Raw genomic sequence first — 19,635 nt, 5'->3', positions numbered from 1 at the left:
CTTAAATTATTTTTACTGTAATATGAGTCACAGTATACATATTATTAAATCTTACAAATGAGGCTTATATGTGACAATTTATAGCATACAAAGAATTTTAAATAAGCACTGATGAATGTGAGATGCAGATGTAGAATGAACTCCTCTTGTGTAAAAGCTGTAATTAAAAATTGAGGTGTAAATAATCGAACATATCTGATAATATTTTCCTTGCCTTTTCCTTTTTTTGGTCAGTGTGAAAACTTTTGTGTACTTTGCCACTGTGTTAACTATTATGACTATACATAATGCCTGTCTTTCAGAAGGGGGTCTTTTCTTCAGAAGAAGCCATCCTACCAACATAATGTTCCATTCTGAGAAGAGTGGCATTATTTGTTCATTATCCGAAAAAAAATGTATATATACATATATATATATAGCAGTCAGTACCTGTGACAAGTGTAGAACACTGAGTAATGTAGGATCTGTGATGATTATTACTTCTTATTGTGTTCATCGTGTCACTACAGTCTTCATTTGTGAACTACTCTGTTAGAGTTTGGGCAAACCGAAGGCCATTTTATGAAAGAAGCAAGATTCATATGGTTTGAATTCCGGATTTTGAAAGACATGCTGTATTACATGTAACGAAAAAAAAAACTGAAGTACTGAAATGGTTTTATTTTTTAAATCATGTTTGATCTTAATGGATGATCAAATTACAATTTGAACTGCTCTTTCTCCTGTGCTTGTGACTTTATCAGTGAAGAATATAATGGGTGAGTCTTTTTCTTTTTTTTTGGGGGGGGGGGATATTCAATGACTAATATGTGTGAGTTTGTGAACTTGGGTAAGAACCCACAGCCCGAATGACAGAAGTCTCCAATGTGGTGCAGATGGCACATCTAGATGTTGCCAATGACTGAATGTGTACTGCTGCTCCCATTATCTGAATGTTTTTGCCTCACCATGCATCATACTTCCTTGTTCAGAAAGCTAGTTCAGTTGGTTTGTTCTCAACGTGTTTAAACATTCACGACTGTTAAACCTTTTTGCCAAGGAACTTGTATGTTCTGGTTGAGGTGAAGAAAGAAAGCTCCCTCTGTATTAAGTGGGTTTTGTTTCTTGTAATGCAAGATAGCTTTTATCTTGGTGTTTGACTTGCGCTGAATATCATTGTATATCATAACTGTTATATTCTGTGGGTATCCTTGTATTGAACAAGGAGTATTTTGCACCAGTTGGTACTTTTACAATATTGTAAGTGATAGAATAAAATAAACAAGAAGCTCATGAATTGAATATGTAAACAGTAAGTTCATGAATAGAAGCAGAAAGCTAGCAGCATTTCGGTGAAATAAGGCAGTGAAGCCTGAGTGTGATATTCACTGTCTCTGAGTATTGAAATTCATTAAATTTTCTCGGTTATTGTTTTTAGAATTTTAATGTTTGATTTTATAAAGGTTCAACCTACATGACTTTTTACTTACATCTTTAAATTTTGTTGGAAATGACAGAATCATATTAAATGACGTAACCTACAACCCCACTTGATTCTCCTCTACATATTTCATGTCTGAAATCAAATACTGTAGTTGGTACTCGTTAACATCACACCACACCACACTGCTCATTAGATTGGAAATGTATTGTAAATTCAGTGTTCACTGTAAAAGCAACCATTGTGTACAAACAAAAGAATGATATAAAAACAAGAAGGCTGTGTTTGTCGAGCCAAATGACATTTAGAGGTGTTAAATACAAAATCTATATTTCTGATTGGAAGAGAGGAGACATAGTTTAGGTATGGATTATTATTTCACATAGCTATAACAGGTTTCAAAAGACCCCTTGTAAATAATATAGATACCATAATTTTGGTAGGAAAAAAGTTTACTTTCTTGTATGTAGTAATTTCTAGTAAACGTTCATTGATGGTCACATCCTGTAACTTTTTGTTTTCTATCAGACTGTGTTTTTGTTTACAGAGTTAGGCTGAGGTTCAGAATATGAAATAAAATGTTTTACTTTAACTGGGTAAATTTAAAAATACTTCTTCGTGATATTTGGTTTGATGGGAAATCCCTGGAAATAGGTATCTGGGTTTTGGTAATCCCTAATTCCTCCAGAGTCCTGTTTGAGACTGTTTAATAATATCAGTATGAGGAGTACCAGTATCTTATATCAATGTATTCAACCTCCCTGTTTCACATCTTTTAACAGACAATTTATGAACAAATTGTATGAAGTAAATAAAAAGTTATTGGCCAAGAATGTGTCTTTGATTACCCATCCAAGTGTAATGGTATTTTTATTAGTACAGCCTACTTATATGGGGGGCCCTCAATGCACGTAACTTAATAGTTAACCGTCGAGCTATGGGACGTTAGGGGTTTGCTTCCAGACATTTGGTGTAGGATCGCGGTGGTTGAGCGTGTCCCGACCGTGATTTTTGAACCGAAAGGAAGATGCCGGCAGGAGTTGGTCGTATGAATTGTGCTGCCATCTGTATAATGTTTGCCCGTCGCCGGTAGTGTTACACTAGTTCCATCTATTATTAGCGTACAACATCGTCCTTACCATGATAACTGTAATGCGTGATTGAAGCGGTGTGGTTAGTTGTCAAACTGGAGTTTATGATGTTGGAAGTATGTGTGTTGTGAAAGTTATTTCGTGTTTATTTGTGTCAGTTCTGTTTTTTGGAATGACGAATCGTTGCAGATGATGGTTGGAAGACATGGGCAGGACTAGAAGGAGAATTTTGTTGATCCTGTGGATGTTATTTTTGTGTATCATGGGTGCTGCGTCAACAGTTCACGAAATTCATGGTGAGTTCACTGCCCTTTTATTCGTTTTCAACACGGAGACCCTCTGTATTATAGCGCCAACTTTTAAACGATGAAGCTGTCAGCATGTACCGAATATATTCTTATGAGTGTCAAAGTAATTGGATAATGAAGGTCAGTACATTTTAGACTATACCGTACAGTTAATAGGAGTACGCCATAGGAAAATTGAAGTTAGACGTTCAGTGTTTGATTCTTTGATGATGAAAGCAGCATAATCGTTCACTTAACGATAAGGCACAAAGTCCCTGTTCTGAATGTCATGTAGATGTATGGGGTAGTGGAAGTAGAACTCCACTGTTCTTAATTTTGGGGCTAGATGGGAGTGGTCAGAATTGCCTCCAGGAGAGCCTGATACTCATGTCGTAGGAAGCTGGTCTGGAGGCTATAGAGAAAATTTCCCTTGTTATGGCTAGGAATCGAACCTCGATTCCTCAGCCGTCTAGCCCGTAACCAGCTGCTAAGCCTGCTAATGTGTTCCTTCCCATAATATAAATTTATGAGTGTTTTTCATGTATTTATATAGGTGTTGAAGGATGAGGTGGCAGGTCATGTAGCACGAATGGGGGAGACGAGGAATGCATATATGATATTGGTGGGAAGGCCAGAAGGAAAGAGACCACAGGGAAGACCAAGGCGTAGGTGGGTGGACAATATTAGAATGGATCGTAGAGAGAGAGGATGGGATGGTATGGATTGGATAGATCTGGCTAAGGATAGGGACCAGTTGAGGGCTCTTATGAACACGGTGATGAACCTTCGGGTTCCATAAAATGCTGGGAAATTCTTGAGTAGCTGCAGAATTGGCGGCTCCTCCAGAAGGGCTGAGCTCCATGAGTAAGTAAGTAAGTAAGTAAGTAAGTTGACTAATAATTTGAGTGATCCAAAATTTCTTTGTAATTAAAGTAGACATATTGGAAGGCAGTTATACAGAAATTCACTTGGCACAGATGTGAACAGCAGGAAATGTTGGATGTGATGCTCCTTGGAACATGACACGGAGGTGGAGGATGTTTTAGAATAAAACATTATATGTAGTGTTGAGCACAACAAGAGAGAAATTCAGACTGTGTACAGAATAATATATAGATAAATTTAAGCAGGAAGTATTAAATGGATAATTTTATGTCCATAAAATATTTGGACCGAAGAGAGATGAAGTGACAGGAGGTTGGAGAAAATTGCATAATGAGGAGCTTCATAACTTGTACTCTTCTCCAAGTATAATTAGAATGATCAAGTCAAGGAGGATGAGGTGGGCAGGGCATGTAGCACGAATGGGGGAGAATAAGATATTGGTGGGAAAGCCAGAATGAAAGAGACCACTGGGAAGACCAAGGCGTAGGTGGGTGGACAGTATTAAAATGGATCATGGATAGAATGGGATGGTATGGATTGGATTGATCTGGCTCAGGAGAGGGCTCTTGTGAACACAGTAATAAACCTTCATGTTCCATAAAATACTGGGACAGTTCTTGAGTAGCTGCACAATTGGAGGCTTCTCAAGAAGGACTCATATCCTTGAGTGAGTGAGTGAGTTTATGCCCATAATCTATAACAGTAATTCTCAGGTGGTGGGCCTTGATAGCGTACTGGATGGGGCGTGAGATATAAAAAATTAGGCATTCAGTTTATAATTAATGTAGTATTGAAGTGTACATAATTGTAAGAATATAGATATTGAAAAAGGAGAGGCTTTGCTTTTACTGTAGTGGGATTACAATTTTTGACAAAATGACCAGTGGGGTGCAAAATGTGGAGAGCCGAGAATTACTGATACAATGCAAAAATAAATGAAATGCACCTGCAAGGTAAATTACAGTATAAGTGATGCTAATTGTATTCCTAACTTTGTGAATCACTAATTATATGACTGTTGTTATTTGTTCATGGTGCTCCCATTTGCTTTTATAAAGGTGAGGTAGGTAAAAGAACATGCCAATAGATTTTATGAGAAGTATTGTTTATATATCATCAAATAAAAACATGGTGATGGTATGAAACATTGGGGTTGTATATGATAAATGTAATGTAGACAAAATCTGTAGGGCCTACTTGATAAATTTTGTCTAAAAAAGGAAGTAATTAATTAATTCATTCATTCATTTTATTTAGCATTCATAATTGCTACAACAGTAACACTTGAACAAGTCACATCATTAAATATATCATTCTTGAAATCCTTTTGCCAAAATATCAACAACAACACCACCCATAACTCATTTGCAGTAGCAGGAAATAAAGAATCTCTGACTAGACTAGGATCCGTGCATATGACCATCTGTGCATGAGTCGAACATGCTTACCTAAACGAAGGGCTGCATTGTATGTTCCTGTTGCATTAAAATGATAAATTAACAAGGATTTATAGGACTAGATATTTCTACAATACATAGGTTATATTTTATGAGTTCTATCTGGATAGAAATCGCAAATGGCATACAATTTTAATCGCGTCATATCATAGTTATGCGCATGGTTTTCATAGAGTTCGTATGCTGTCTATATTACTACAAGACGTAAATTACCGTCTAAGTACCATTAGGTATGCTTAGATGGTAATTTTCGTCTTGTTCTAATTAAGTTCAAGGCCCCTTAACTATAGTAATGCAGCAAATTGTAGCATATTGTCACGTGTTGGGCATGTCACGCGACAAATAACTTCACGTGGGTCTCGGATTTAGAGATTCTTTATTGTGCTTCACTCTTACAATTATCACTAGCAATGTCACTAGACTTCTGGCCTAATACTTCAATACTCGATATTCTAATACTCAATCTTCAATACATGTCGTAAGCTCGGCTTAATTAGGTGTTCTGCGGACTGGATACCAGACACCATTCCTCACTGTTTCGTTTCTACTGTCCGCTGTTACGTAACGGGCCGTCTGTTGTCCATCTCCGGGGAAACGCGTTCGTTGTTTAGGCATTGTCTACGCAACGGCTTATTGTTCTTTGCGTTACCATGGAAGTGCCTGTTCCAAACACGTTACAATATATTCTTAATTGAAAGGAAAACGGGAGACAAGTTTCGTAATCGTAAGGTAAAGGTAAAATTGTCCGTATACTGTTTAAGCACTACGCAATGAAGACGTATGGGGGAGTGGATGTATAGAGCCTTGACACTAGCTCGAGGTGAGTGGTCAGCTTCATGCCCCGGGGTGAGTGCCCGGTGTCCATTGCATAAGTGGTTGGGTGGGCCACAGAACCCGTCTGGACGACGTGGAGAGCAGAAAGATCTTGCCTTTCCCAGGGCTCAAAACTCCGGCCCCTTAGCCGTCCAGCCTGTAGCCAGTGGCTATACCTGGCTCATCATCTTGTGTGTGCGTGCTCATGTATGAGTGAGTGGGAGAGAGACTCCCTCCACTAAGTGGCTAATTTTCACAAAATTCTGTATGAATATTATGCCCCTCGAATCTCCAGTTTTTTACTTTCAACAATCGGTAATAACCATGGCCCGGATTTTGATGACCTGAAAATATTTAAAAAATGACGTATAAAATGACCGAAAAAATCCGGAAAAAGACCTAAAATATGACCCAAAAATGTAATATGTAGGGACCGGATTTTGATGACCTGAAAATATTAAAAAAGTGACCGAAAAAATCCAGAAAAATGACCTAAAGGAGAAAAGAAAGAACACTTCGCTTCCATGTTATTCACATTTCAGAAAACATGAAGAAAAATGGCCAAAAATGACAAGAAATACCCTTAAAAGTCCAAAAATTTACCAAAAAGTTATCCCCAAAATGAAAAAAATGACCTTAAACCTAAAAATGTCAAAAAATGACAAAAAATTACCTATAAAATTTACATTTCTGTAACCAGCAGCTCATATCCGAGATTTATATATTTAAGAGCATCGCATAGGATACAAGGAAAAAAAAGATGACATGTCATCAAAATCCGGGCCCTGGTAATAATAGTATGGCCAACGAATGAACCTGTAATGTGGAAGAACCATTAGTGCCACTTGATATAGGATCCAGATTTTTTAAAAATACGCAGCGTTTGTTGAGGAAATTTATTTCTAGATTATGAGATGACATATTGGCTGCTGCGGAAACTCCTATAATTAAAAGGCAAAGTTGTCCCTGTGCTTAATTCATTAAGCACTACACCACGAAGGCTGGTGGGGAGTGGATGTATAGATCCAAATTTTCTTGACCTCGGAACTAGTTGGAGGTGAGTGGTGAGCTTCACACCCCGGCCACTTTACCCCAGAGGAAATATCCCCCGGTACCCATTCTACAGGAGGTTGGGTGGACCCTGGAGCCACTCTGGACGACATGGAGAAGTGAAAATTCTTGCCTCACTGGGACTCGAACTCCGACTCCTCCGTCCTCCAGGCCGTAGCCAGTCGCTATACTGATTGAGCCATAATTAGATTTCGCTTTGATGCAGTAATTAATGAACCACAGAGCTAGAAATTTGGAATTTAGTACGAAGATAAAGCAAAACCATAGCTGTCAGCTCTGTATAAAATATTATAAATCTACAATAAAAATATGGCGACAGTGCGAATTTTTTAGGTTATGTCTGACAGTTCTAATTGGAACAATACGTTCTGGGAAGGATACTACTACTACTACTACTACTACTACTACTACTACTAGTGCTGCTGCTACTGTACTAAATAATTTTAACTTTGTCGTATTTACAGCAACAAGCAATAAACAACTGTGAGCTGACTGGGTTTCAGGAATGATGTACGACCACCTGCAAACAAGTTCAGTGTACTGTCGCATGAAGTATATTAAAATTTATTGTTGGATTGTAAATAATCTGTATTAAGGAAATGTGGCGCGTATGAGTTTGCCTGGAACTCCATATTATTTTCCATACTTTTTTTCACAGCTTAGATGAACTGTTCACCCTTTGCGAGCAAAAGTTTAAGTGCCCATTGAGTGTTACAGTTGTAGCTTTGAAAAACAGGCTGGTAAAAATAGACATTTCTTTCCTTCGAATTTTCTCATGGTTTTACTGTAGGGATCTGCAGAAGACATATTACCGTATTTACGCATGTATAGGCCGCGTGCGTGTATAGGCCGCAGCACAATTTTCAGACAGAAATTATAGAAAAAATAATTTTCTTGGAATATTATTTCAGGAGTAGAAATTATTCCGAAATTTGGCAACGTTTAATTTTTTTTAAATTAAGTGTGATTTCGAATATTTCGAATATAAGCCGCACCTCAGTTTTCCTCTTGAATTTTTGGCAAAAAATACGCGGCCTATACATGCGTAAATACGGTACTTCTGAACGTTATTTGAAGGCACCTTATTTTTAATATTTACAGTTTCCTTCGTGTTGTATGAGACAAGTCAGTACAAATTAGCAATAATGTTCTCTTCAATTTTCTCTCTGGCTTTGATTTAGATCTAGTCACCTTAGAGTGCCATGCCCAGAACTCGACCCATTTTTAGATAACAGCTGACTCTTTATGTCAAAGTCAGAGTCACATTGCGACTGGCAATCAGTCAGTCAGTCAGTCAGTCAGTCAGTCAGTCAGTCATTCTTTCTTGATGTCGAGCCACATCTGGGGTTTATGACCAGATATTTATTACTGTTTGATAATTTCGGTCTTGTTTTTGTGGGGCGCCCTCTCTGACGAGAGGACGGGTCTGTCTTTTGTCGGAGTCATTGTCTGCAGTAGTAAGTCATTTGTCATAATGTAAAGGATGTTTACATTTTACATGTTAAACATGTTAACAGATGTGTATAAAGCATATACAGGGCCTCTGTCAGTCTAGACTCAGTACAGCAGATTATACCCTATTTCTAGTAGCTTCCGCTGCAACGTCAGTCTAGTCACTTAAACGGTCGTATGCTTCGTGAGTCCTTATACTGCTGAACACTTCTTTATAACAATTTTGCATGGACCACGCAGAAAACAGCATCTATTGATAAGGAGGCGTCTTTAGTGATCCGTTGCCTAGCAATGGACGTCCTGTTGTTGCGCGGGATTGCTTCCGCGGGAATGCGTTTACCGAGTCGTTGCCTAGCAGTGGGTCTGTACGTCACTGTATGGGCCCTGGTACATTCAGTGTCTGCTCAGCATACATAAGTTGTCAAACGTTTATTAACGATTCATTGTAATCATTTTCTTACTTGGTATATGAGCAGGAGTGTAATAGAGTTTGTGTGAACCATTGGTCAAAATCACATCTGCCAATTGAATGCAGATTCAGTGATGATTCATTTGACCCATAACACGTAAACGGATGCTGGCCTGGCAAGGACCTTTCAAGTCAAATTGTCACAAGTTTGGCGAGTCCTAGAACGTGACTAAGTCTCAGTCACAGCATGCTAATGGTGCTTGTAGAACATTCGTCCATAAAAAGTTCTAATGCACAGACATAAGCTAAGGTAATAGTGGTTTGAGTGAAAGTTTCTACGTAAATTTGCACTGGCATAAAATATGCCCCCATAATTTTTTGGTCTAGTTTGTTTAATATTTCTGAACAGTGCCAAAATTCTCCTTCCCTGTATTGTTGCAATAAAATTTAGTTCTTTCTAGTTAATTCTCGAGACCCAGTGTTTACCGTACTTTGTAAGTCTGTTGAAAATTTGGGTTGAGGTAACGTACCTGCACGGCCTCTCCATTACGTGGTACGTACTTTTCTGAAGAGAACACGTCATGCTATCTTGACTTATGCTGTAAGCAGTGAAAGGAATGGCTTTGCTTTTGTCATAGGAAATTCTCATAGGATATTAGAGAGCGGGCGTCTTGTGTCAGGTGCAGCAACGTCTACTTTATTCCAGTATTTTCTTTTGCTTGCAGCGGTCCACCTTGAAAATCCCGTTTCGCACGTGTTTAACTTGGGGGGGGGGGTATATGCCTTCCGCATATTTTGAAGATGCCGATCTCTGTGGTTTAGTGGTCAGAGTTCCTGGCCACAGATCCAGAGGTCCGGGTTCGATTCCCGGCGCTACCAAATTTTCTGAGAAGTAGTGGGTCTGGAACGGGGTTAACTCAGCCCCGCGAGGATAATTGAGGAGCTATTTCAAGGAAATTGCGGCTCCTGTCTAGAAAATCGAAATTATCGGCCGTGGGAATCCGTTGCGCTGATCATGCGACACCCTCTATGAGCAAAAATTGGTACTAACTTCGCTTGCGGACTAAAACCACGGAGTTTGTTTGATATTGCTCATGGAAGCAGCCCAGTTCAGCGGATCAGTCGTGACAGAAACTACTGTTACTCAGAAAGTAGTAATTTCTAGCTGCAATTTTGTAAATTAGGCCCCATTAGGCCCATACTCCGGTTAATGTTTTGTATGTCAACATTCTCTCCAAAATTTATTGCGGTTAAGCCGAAACTTTGTTCTGATTTTTCCGGCGTGCGTATATATGAATATTTTTTCAGGCATCGGTATGCTGCTGGCCGCCCCTGTGGTCTAGTGGTCAGAGTTCCTGACTCCGGTATAGAAAATCGAAATTAACGGCCTTGGGGATTCGTTGCGCTGACCACGCAACACCCTCTACCCATTAAAGTTGGCACTAACTTCGCCGACAAGCGGGGGGTCTCTCGGTCGGTATAGTTCGCGTGCGGACTAAAGCCACGGAGTTTTTCTTAAAGAGATTTGGTGAGCAGTGAGGTATAGAATCATTGTAGTATTCCATCATATAGAGAATTTTTAGGAACACTGAATTAAGATATCGTAGCTTGTAGAGCCGTTTCTAGACAATGATCTCAAACAAACAGGTTCCCGAGGCAACAGTTCGCGCAACAGTTGGAACCGGTGTTTTCTACGGTGGTCTGTGCCGAGGAGTTAAAAGAATGACAAAGAAGACTTAAGACTGCTTAAGACAGTTGAAATGGAGCCGCCATTGGGAGAGGACTTGAGCCCCGAATAGTAATTGTTGGAGCCGTTACCAGGCAACTACTAGTGAAGACACTGCGGGCTGGAAAAGACTTAGCGTGTGCTTCGGTGATTTATAAAGTGTGGAAATTAGCAATGGCGATATAATTAAGTGTAATTACGAGTTGTATGTTAAAATGATCAGCAAATCCAATATCCAATCCAAAACCCCGTCGGGAGTCACTCATTTTCGATTTAGAGCCATAATTTTAAGATGTACTCTTAAAGGCATTACATTTATGGAAGACTGTCACTGTCATGAATTACTTTCGTAGCATATTCTGGCGATACCATTATTGTGATACGTAACATGTCATTTTTGGCGGAGACAGAGATTATGTGCAGTTAGGTGCGCAGTTGTCAACTGTCTGTATAGTCTGCATCTTTTAACATAAAAGGAAGTTTTAGCCTGTGCAGATACTTCTGAGGAGGTTGTGGTTTAGCAGCCGCGTAACGGGAATAAGACGATGAATGCCCTACTTACTTGTCTGTCGCGAGCTTGTTCTTTCACAGTCACAGTTGACTTTGTTGAAATTGCCATACGAGGAGCAGAAAGGCTGTTCCTTACATACCGCGACATGTAATGCTTCATCTGTCTGGTTCGAAATGTTCATGTTACAAAGTTGAGGTTCCTTTGACGTGACAGTTCTTGGGTTCACGTTATTAGGTTATTTCACGCCTCTGTATCTACTGCAGAGGTTATTGAGCAACTAATAAGATGACCAGTGACTGTAAATTGTAGCACAGTGGTGATCCTAAGCTTCTAAGCTTTTGAATCCGTATATGATCTTCACAGCCCATCTCCGTAAGGTCTTAATGTTACATGTTCATCTCCTTCCCGGTCATCTAAGTCGGTGGGTCCCAAATATTTTTGGGCCCGAGGTTTTCATGATGTGAACAGTGAAGCCACCGACTAATAAAATTACGTACAATGTGATATAACAATTTAGAAATGTAATTAGTAGGAAACAGATGATTTGAAAATGTGGCACAATTCAGATATTTGGGAACGACAATAACAAATCAAAACCTGATTGAGGAAGTAATTAAGAGGAGATTGAACTCGGGTAATGCTTGCTACCATTCAGTCCAAAAACATAAAAATTAGAAAATACAAAACTATAATTTTGACTGTGGTTCTGTATGGGTGTGAAACTTTGCCTCTGACATTAAGGGAGGAACATAGACTGAGGTTTTTGAGAACAGGGTGTTGAGGAGAATATTTGGACGAAGAGAGATGAAGTGACAGGAGGTTGGAGAAAACTGCATAATGAGGAGCTTCATAACTTGTACTCTTCTCCAAGTATAATCAGAATTACCGTATTTACGCATGTATAGGCCGCGTGCGTGTATAGGCCGCAGCACAATTTTCAGACAGAAATTATAGAAAAAATAATTTTCTTGGAATATTATTTCAGGAGTATTACACCCTGTATTACTAATTATGAATATATTTTTTTTAAAATAAAGTGTGATTTCGAATATTTCGAATATAAGTCGCACCCCAGTTTTCCTCTTGAATTTTTGGCAAAAAATGTGCGGCCTATACATGCGTAAATACGGTATCAAGTCAAGGAGGATTAGGTGGGCAGGGCATGTAGCACGAATGGGGGAGACGAGGAATAGGATATTGGTGGTAAAGCCAGAAGGAAGAAGACCACTGGAACGACCAAGGCATAAGTGGGTGGACAATATTAAAATGGATCTTAGAGAAACAGGATGTGATGGTATGAATTGGATTGATCTGGCTCGGAATAGGGACCAGTAGAGGGTTCTTGTGAGCACGGTAATGAACCTTCGGGTTCCATAAAATTCTGAAAAATTCTTGAGTAGCTGCAGAATTGACGGCTCCTCCAGAAGGGCTCAGCTCCATGAGTAAGTAAGTAATTCTGTGTTTATTTCCTGTAATTGGCGATACTGTGTTATTTTACGTTCTTTTGATGAAAACATATTTCGTTCTGTTGCTTGAAATTCTTTAGCTTCTGTCAGATACTAGTTGAATACCACATTTACTAGGGCCCGAGCTTACGTGGCCAGCTAATTCTCCGTGTCGTCGCGGTCGCTAATGTCATTGTCACGGTCTTCCGCTTGTAAGGAAACGTAAATACTAACGTAATTCGCGTATCCAGGGGTCAAGAACATGTTCGTCACTCCCAGTGATTTTATGAGAGATTGCTGGAAACATACGTGTCATCCTTACACCTGTATACTGTAGCGTGTACATCCGTTGCTATACAATAGGCGAATAAACAACGGTGTTAAGCAACCCATTTCTAGGCAACGGATCGATAAACACGTTGTCATAACGAAAATGTTCGCAACATTGGACAAGGCGAAGCCCGACATAGAAAGTATAAGAGGCTTAAACTTGGCGGCGGTTAAACATACGACCGTTCAAGTGACTACACTGCCGTTGTAGCAGAAGCTACTAGAAAGAGGGCATAATCTGCTGTACTGATCCTGAACTAACATGGGTCCTGTATATATTTTATGTATATTTATAAACACGTTTAACGTGTAAAATTTACGAAGTTAGTCAATAAGTAAGTTACTTAAACAAATAAGAGTACTGATTTGAAAAATGCTTTTGTTTCTCTGCATAATCTCCCTGTACATTGAGGCATTTGTCCCATCGTTTCACAAGCCCCTGAAAAGCAGCAGCATAAAATTCTTTGTGCTGCTGTCGAAACCAGGCGTGTTGATCTTGCATGACAACGCGCGTCCCCATACTGCCAACAAGACAAATGAGACGCTGCGAAATTTCAAGTGGGAAGTCCTCGAGCATGCTCCGTATAGCTCCGACTTTGCTCCAAGCGACTTCCATTTGTTCGGTCCACCTAAACATCATCTTTCGGCTGAACATTTTCCCGATAATGACGCTGTAGTAAGAGAAGTCCACCGCCTGGTTCCAACAGCAGGCTAAAGAATTTTATTATGCCGGATTTCAGGGGCTTGTGAAATGATGGGACAAGTGCCTCAATGTACAGGGAGATTATGTTGAGAAATAAGCATTTTTAAAATCAGTACTCTTATTTGTTTAAGTTCTCTATCCGTTTGTAATTTACTTATTGACTTACCTACATAAATATCCTTTACATTGACAAATTGCTTACTACTGCAAACAACGACTCTGACAAAAGACAGGCCCGTCCTCTCGTCAGAGAGGCCACCCCATAATAACAAGACCGAAACTGTCAAATATGTGGCCATAAGCCCCAGACTGGACTCGACACCAACATTGACTGACTGACTGACTGACCGACTGTCAGTCGCAATGTGACTTTGACTTTGACTTTGAACCAGTTGTCAGTTGACAGATTTGTGAGTTAGTTGAGAATTGAATTCTGCATGGGAAGCTGTGAAGGTAGAATCTGAGTGCGTGAAGCTGAATAATCTCCATTGTTAGAAGCAGTTGCTAGGAAAGGGCTGATGAAGGCAAAGCAGGCTGAAAAAAAAAGTCTTAGCGGGTGCTGTGGTGATTTGTAAAGTCTGTAGATCAGCGATAGCGCTGTAATTGCTTGTAGTTCCGAGTGGTGTGTGTAAGTGGTCAGTAAATCCACCTAATAATCCATACCCCGCCAATACTCACACAGAGCAGACACGCAGACTAATATGAGGGATTTATGAAGTACGCCTTTGGGATGGGCTCAGGTGCCGTGATATATGTATCAAGTTTCAGATTGGTTCAGGCATTCAAAACTTGTTTGAGGCGGGGGGGGGGGATTCACAAATACACAGATAGCGTGGTGATGTCATAAGCCAAGTTTTACTTTTTCAGAATAAGGAAAGTAGGTTAAAATAGGTCTCGTAGAAAAAAGGTGTAATTGTACGTCATATGCTGTGTGCCTAATCTGTGTAGTTAAAATGACCAGGGTAGATATATGCCTGATCTAGTTTGAAGTGTCTAAAAATGGAATTAAAATATGTCATTTTGTGAATATGGTGATGCATCTTCGTGGTACCTGAAAACAAGAAATGGCTTGAGCGGTTGGAAAATAGTCAACTCCTCGCGGTAGTCTGCTATATTTACTTACGATGCATTTTTTCGCATTCTCCTTTGTCAGTCGTAATGAGATAAATGTATTCATAATTAACACACTAACATTTTAATATATGTTTAAAACAGAAGCATTTTCATGCTGCTTTTGACATGTAACGATTGTTATGAGGAGTTAGAGTAATGTGTTCAGATATCGTGTTCATTTCGTAATGTGCCGGAACCTTTATCTGCTCGTCTGATGTCTAAAGACGTAAACATTAAAATATACGAAACTATAATTTTGTCTGTGGCTCTGTATGGGCGTGAAACTTTATCTCTGACATTAAGGGAGGAACATAGACTGAGGGTGTTTGAGAACAGGGTGCTGAGGAGAATATTTTGACCGAAGAAGGACGAGGTGACAGGAGGTTGCAGGAAACTGCATAATAACTTGTACTCTTTACTAAGTATAATTAGAATGATCAAATCAAGGAGGATGAGACGGGAAGGGCATGTAGCACGAATGTTGGAAAAGAGGAATGCGTATTGGATTTTGATTGGAAAACCAGAGGGAAAGAGACCACTAGGAAGACAAAGACGTAGGTGGGTGGATAATATTAAAATGTATTTTTGAGAGATAGGATGGGGTGATATGTACCTGATCGATCTGACTCAGGATAGGGACCAGTGGAGGGGCTCTTGTGAACACGGTAATGAAACTTCGGGTCCCATAAAATGCTGGGAAGTTCTTGAGTAGCTGAGCGTCTCTCGGCTTCTCAAGAAGGACTCTGGTTCATGAAGTTCGTGCTCTGTTACAGCATGTTCTTGCACTTGGAGGCCTGTGTTTGCTTCTGAAGAGAACAGGGATATTTACGGTTTTATGCCGCTGCAAGTATTATGATCTGATTGATGGCCAGGGCAGGATGCCATCCTCTTGTGTCAAAAACATTTGGGACTATTAATCCCTCACCGAAAACCGAAGGCTCAAATAGATTCTAAAGGGTTCTGACGATGGTGGATGACACTCGAGATCATTTGAGATTAGCTCTTTCTAAGGGGCCCAACTGTCTTCCTTTCTCTCCTGAAGACGGAAACAGATCCGGTTTCTGAAACATCATGTCCTCTATTAACTAGAATTACGGACGATGGAAAAAGAATTGTGTGAAGGCTCAAAGTTTGAAGATTCATAAGGACAGCCTAAACAACGGATGAGGACACACGATTCGAAACTTCAACATCAGAAGTTTATTCAAGCCAAATTCTTTGACTGTCGAGGACAGTTGCCGAGGTATATGAAGTGGTCAATAGTAGGAGGAATTCCACCATCAGACGAGTATGTGTTTTTACATCGAGTAGTGGAAGTCGGTCTTCACTTCGGCCTTGGCTTTATACAAGGTAGTAGTATCAGGCTAAGTGTAAGTAGCGTTTGTTAATGGTGGGATGTCATGTATGTTGACGTTGATATGTTCTCCTAGAAGACTGACATTGCTTGCTGCCATTCAGTTCAGAATCTTTTGTCTTTGAAACCCACATTGAAAATATAAACAGTAAAAGAGTCTGCACGGTTTACCGTTGCTTGGTGCGGGTGTGAAACTCTGGGAGAACACAAATTTAGTGTTTTAGAAGACGGTGCTACGAAATTATCTGTACATAAGGGAAGAAAGTAACAGGAGACCGGAGAGATCAGTTTAGAAGTAAAATCCTATTTATACTTTTCGCTAAATATTATTGCCTGTCACGGTAGCCGAGCGGTCTAAGGCATGTACTGTCTTCGCTCGCTTGGAAACCGGGATCGTGGGTTCGAATCCCACTCAGGGCATGGATGTTTAGTTTGTGTGTGTGCGTTTTTCTGTGTTTGTGTACAGGTAGAGGCCTTGCGACGAGCTGATCACCCGCCCAAGGAGTCCTACCGAATGTGTAAGATCTACAAAACCGAAGTGAACGGAGAAGTTCATGGAGGTACGCCCAGGCCCAAATGAGGGCTGTAGGGCCAAGGGGAAAAAAATATTAGGGTGATCAAATTAAAAAGTATGAGGTGGGTTTGGAGAGAGATGAGGGATTCGTACATAATTTTAGCTGGAAGACGCAAATCTGGAGACCTGGGCATAGCTGGGATTGTAATATTAAAATAGATTTCAAAGAAGTGCCGCCTCTTTGATCTAGTGGTCACAGTTACTGCCTGCAGATCCAGAGGTCCGAGTTCCACTCCCGGCGCTACCAGATTTCCTGAGAAGTACTGGGTCTCGAACGGGGTCCACTCAGCCTAGTGAGGATAATTGAGGAACTGTTTCAAGAAAATAGCGGCTCCGGTCTAGAAAACCGAAGTTAATGGCCGTGGGAATTCTTTGCGCTGAACACGCGACACCCTCTACCCCCTAAAGTTGGCACTAACTTCGCCGACAAGCGGCTGTCGCTCGGTCGGTATAGTTCGCTTGCGGACTCAAACTACGGAGTTTTTTTTGTTTTTGTTTTAATGTGCAGACTGAATTCATCTGGCTCATGACAGGAACGAATGGCGAGTTATTGTAAACACGTCAGAATTCAGTAGGGTATCACAGATCATATTGTCCGTTAAAAGGGGAAGACAGCAACATTGGTCTTTTGAAGCATAGAGTCACTGAGATCCTGGATTCGAATTGCACACATTACATTGCGTTTTGCCCTTGCTTTTTTTTTTGTGAACCCTTGCTATGGCCTAACCCCAATCCAAGGATCCCTACCGGATGTCTGATTTAAGTGAAATAGAAACCTCCACATTGATAGCTTAAGTCACCTCACGTCACCTCACCTCACCTCACCTCACCTAATTTAAGAGAAGGGAATGGTACCCCTCAGTTACTGATTGATGCGCACAAGTATACTACGCAAACCTAACCTAACCAAACCTAACCTAACCTAGCCTAACCTAACCTAACCTAACCTAACCTAGCCTAGCGTAGCCTAGCCTCGAATCGCCTCGCCTCTCCTCGCCCCGTCAGGCCTCACATCACGTCAAGTCTCGTCAAGTCACGCCATGTCACCTAAAGTCACGCAAAGTCACGCCAAGTCACGTCAAATCACGCCAAATCACCTCAAGTCAAGTCACGTTAAATGACCCCAAGTCACGTCACCTCACGTCACTTCACCTCACCTCACCTCACGTCATATTACGTCAAGTCACGGCAAGTCACGTCATGTCACAACCCGTCACGTCACCTCAGCTCACCTCACCTAATTTAACAGCAGGGAGTGGTACCCTTCAGTTACTGATTGATGCGCAAAAGTCTACTGCGCAAACCTAACCTGACTTAACCTAACCTAGCCTTACCTAACCTAACCCAACCTAAACTAACCTAATCTAACCTAACGTAACATAAATTAACCTACCATCCCCTCGCCTCGCCTCAAAACAAGTCACGTCAAGTCACATCAAGTCACGCCAAGTCAGGTTAAGTCACGTCACGTCACCTCACCTCACGTCACCTCAGCTCAACTCACATCACCTCACCTAATTCAACAGCAGGAAATGGTACACCTCAGTTACTGATTGATGCGTACAAGTCTACTGCGCAAACCTAACCTAACCTAACCTAACCCAACGTAAACTAACCTAATCTAACCTAAGGTAACTTAATTGACCTACCCTACCCTCGCCACGCCCAGTCTCGCCATTCCTCACGTAAAGTCACGTCAAGTCACATCAAGTCAGGTCAAGTCACGCCAAGTCACGTCAAGTCACGCCAAGTCACGTCAAGTGACGTCACTCCACCTCACCTCACCTCACCTCACCTCACCAAACTTAACAGGTGGGAATGGTACCCCTCAGTTACTGATTGATGCCCACAAGTCTACTGGGCAAACCTAACCTAACTTAACCTAACGTAACCTAATCTAAACTAACTTAACTACCCTAACCTAACGTAACGTAACATAAACTCGCCCCGTCTCGCCTCGCCTCACGTCAAGTCACGCCAAGTCACGTCAAATCACGCGAAGTCACGTCACGCCACTGGAAGTCACGCCAAGTCACGTCACGTCACTTCACCTCACCTCAACTCACCTAACTTAACAGCAGGCAATAGTTCCATTCAGTTACTTATTGGTGCGCACAAATCAGCTGCGCAAACCTAACATAACCTAACCAAACTTGACCTAAACAAAACCAACCCAACCTAACCTAACATAACCTAACCTAACCCAACCGAGCCTAGCCTAGCGTAGCCTAGCCTCGACTCGCCTCGCCTCGACTCGCCCCGTCTCGCCTCGCATCACGTCAACTCTCGTCAAGTCACGCCGACTCACGTCAAATCACACCAAGTCACGTCAAGTCACGCCAAGTGACGTCAAGTCAAGTCACTTTAAATGACGCCAAGTCACGTCAAATCACGTCACGTAACGTCAAGTCACGTCTCTTCACCTCACCACACCTGACCTCAACTCACCCACCTCGCCTCACGTCATATTACGTCAAGTCACGCCAAGTCACGGCAAGTCAATTACGTTAAATGACTCCAAGTCACGCCAAATCACGTCACCTCACCACACCCACCTCGCCTCACGTCATATTACGTCAAGTCACGCGAAGTCACGGCAGGTCAAGTCACGTTAAATAACTCCAAGTCACGCCAAATTACGTCACCTCACCACACCCACCTCGCCTCAAGTCACATTACGTCATGTCAACACGTCATGTCACCTCACTTCACGTCACCACGTCACCTCAGCTCAACTCAACTCACCTCACATCACCTAATTTAACAGCAGGGAATGGTACACCTCAGTTACTGATGATGCCCACAAGTCTACTGCGCAAACCTAACATAACTTAACCTAACCTAACTTAACCTAACCTAACTTAACCTAACGTAACCTAATCTAACCTAACCTAAACTACCCTAACCTAACGTAACGTAACGTAACATAACCTCGCCCCTTCTCGCCTCACCCCGTCTCGCCAAACCTCGTCTCGCCCCGCCCCGCCCCGCCCC

The 19,635-nt window shown here is 41.2% G+C and overlaps 2 protein-coding genes across 6 annotated transcripts in view; both read left to right on the top strand.

Moving 5' to 3' along the window:
• LOC111873115 (mucin-12) overlaps positions 1–2,253 on the top strand; it is a 44,491-nt gene extending 42,238 nt beyond the window's left edge. For all 4 annotated transcript variants that reach the window (XM_023867540.2, XM_023867542.2, XM_033754974.1 and 1 more), the window contains one exon: positions 303–2,253. In XM_023867540.2, the coding sequence (XP_023723308.1) occupies positions 303–344 (42 nt within the window). In that variant the 3' untranslated portion in view covers positions 345–2,253. The remainder of the gene's footprint in view (positions 1–302) is intronic.
• A 320-nt stretch (positions 2,254–2,573) lies between these two features.
• Positions 2,574–19,635, top strand: part of LOC111873118 — a 60,610-nt gene continuing 43,548 nt past the window's right edge. For both annotated transcript variants that reach the window (XM_023867545.2, XM_023867546.2), the window contains exon 1: positions 2,574–2,807. In XM_023867545.2, the coding sequence (XP_023723313.1) occupies positions 2,717–2,807 (91 nt within the window). In that variant the 5' untranslated portion in view covers positions 2,574–2,716. The remainder of the gene's footprint in view (positions 2,808–19,635) is intronic.

The sequence above is a fragment of the Cryptotermes secundus genome, unplaced genomic scaffold (assembly GCF_002891405.2).
Source record: "Cryptotermes secundus unplaced genomic scaffold, Csec_1.0 scaffold246, whole genome shotgun sequence".
Classification (NCBI taxonomy): domain Eukaryota; kingdom Metazoa; phylum Arthropoda; class Insecta; order Blattodea; family Kalotermitidae; genus Cryptotermes; species Cryptotermes secundus.
Note: the sequence above shows the minus strand (reverse complement) of the source record. Positions and strands in the feature narration are given on the sequence as shown.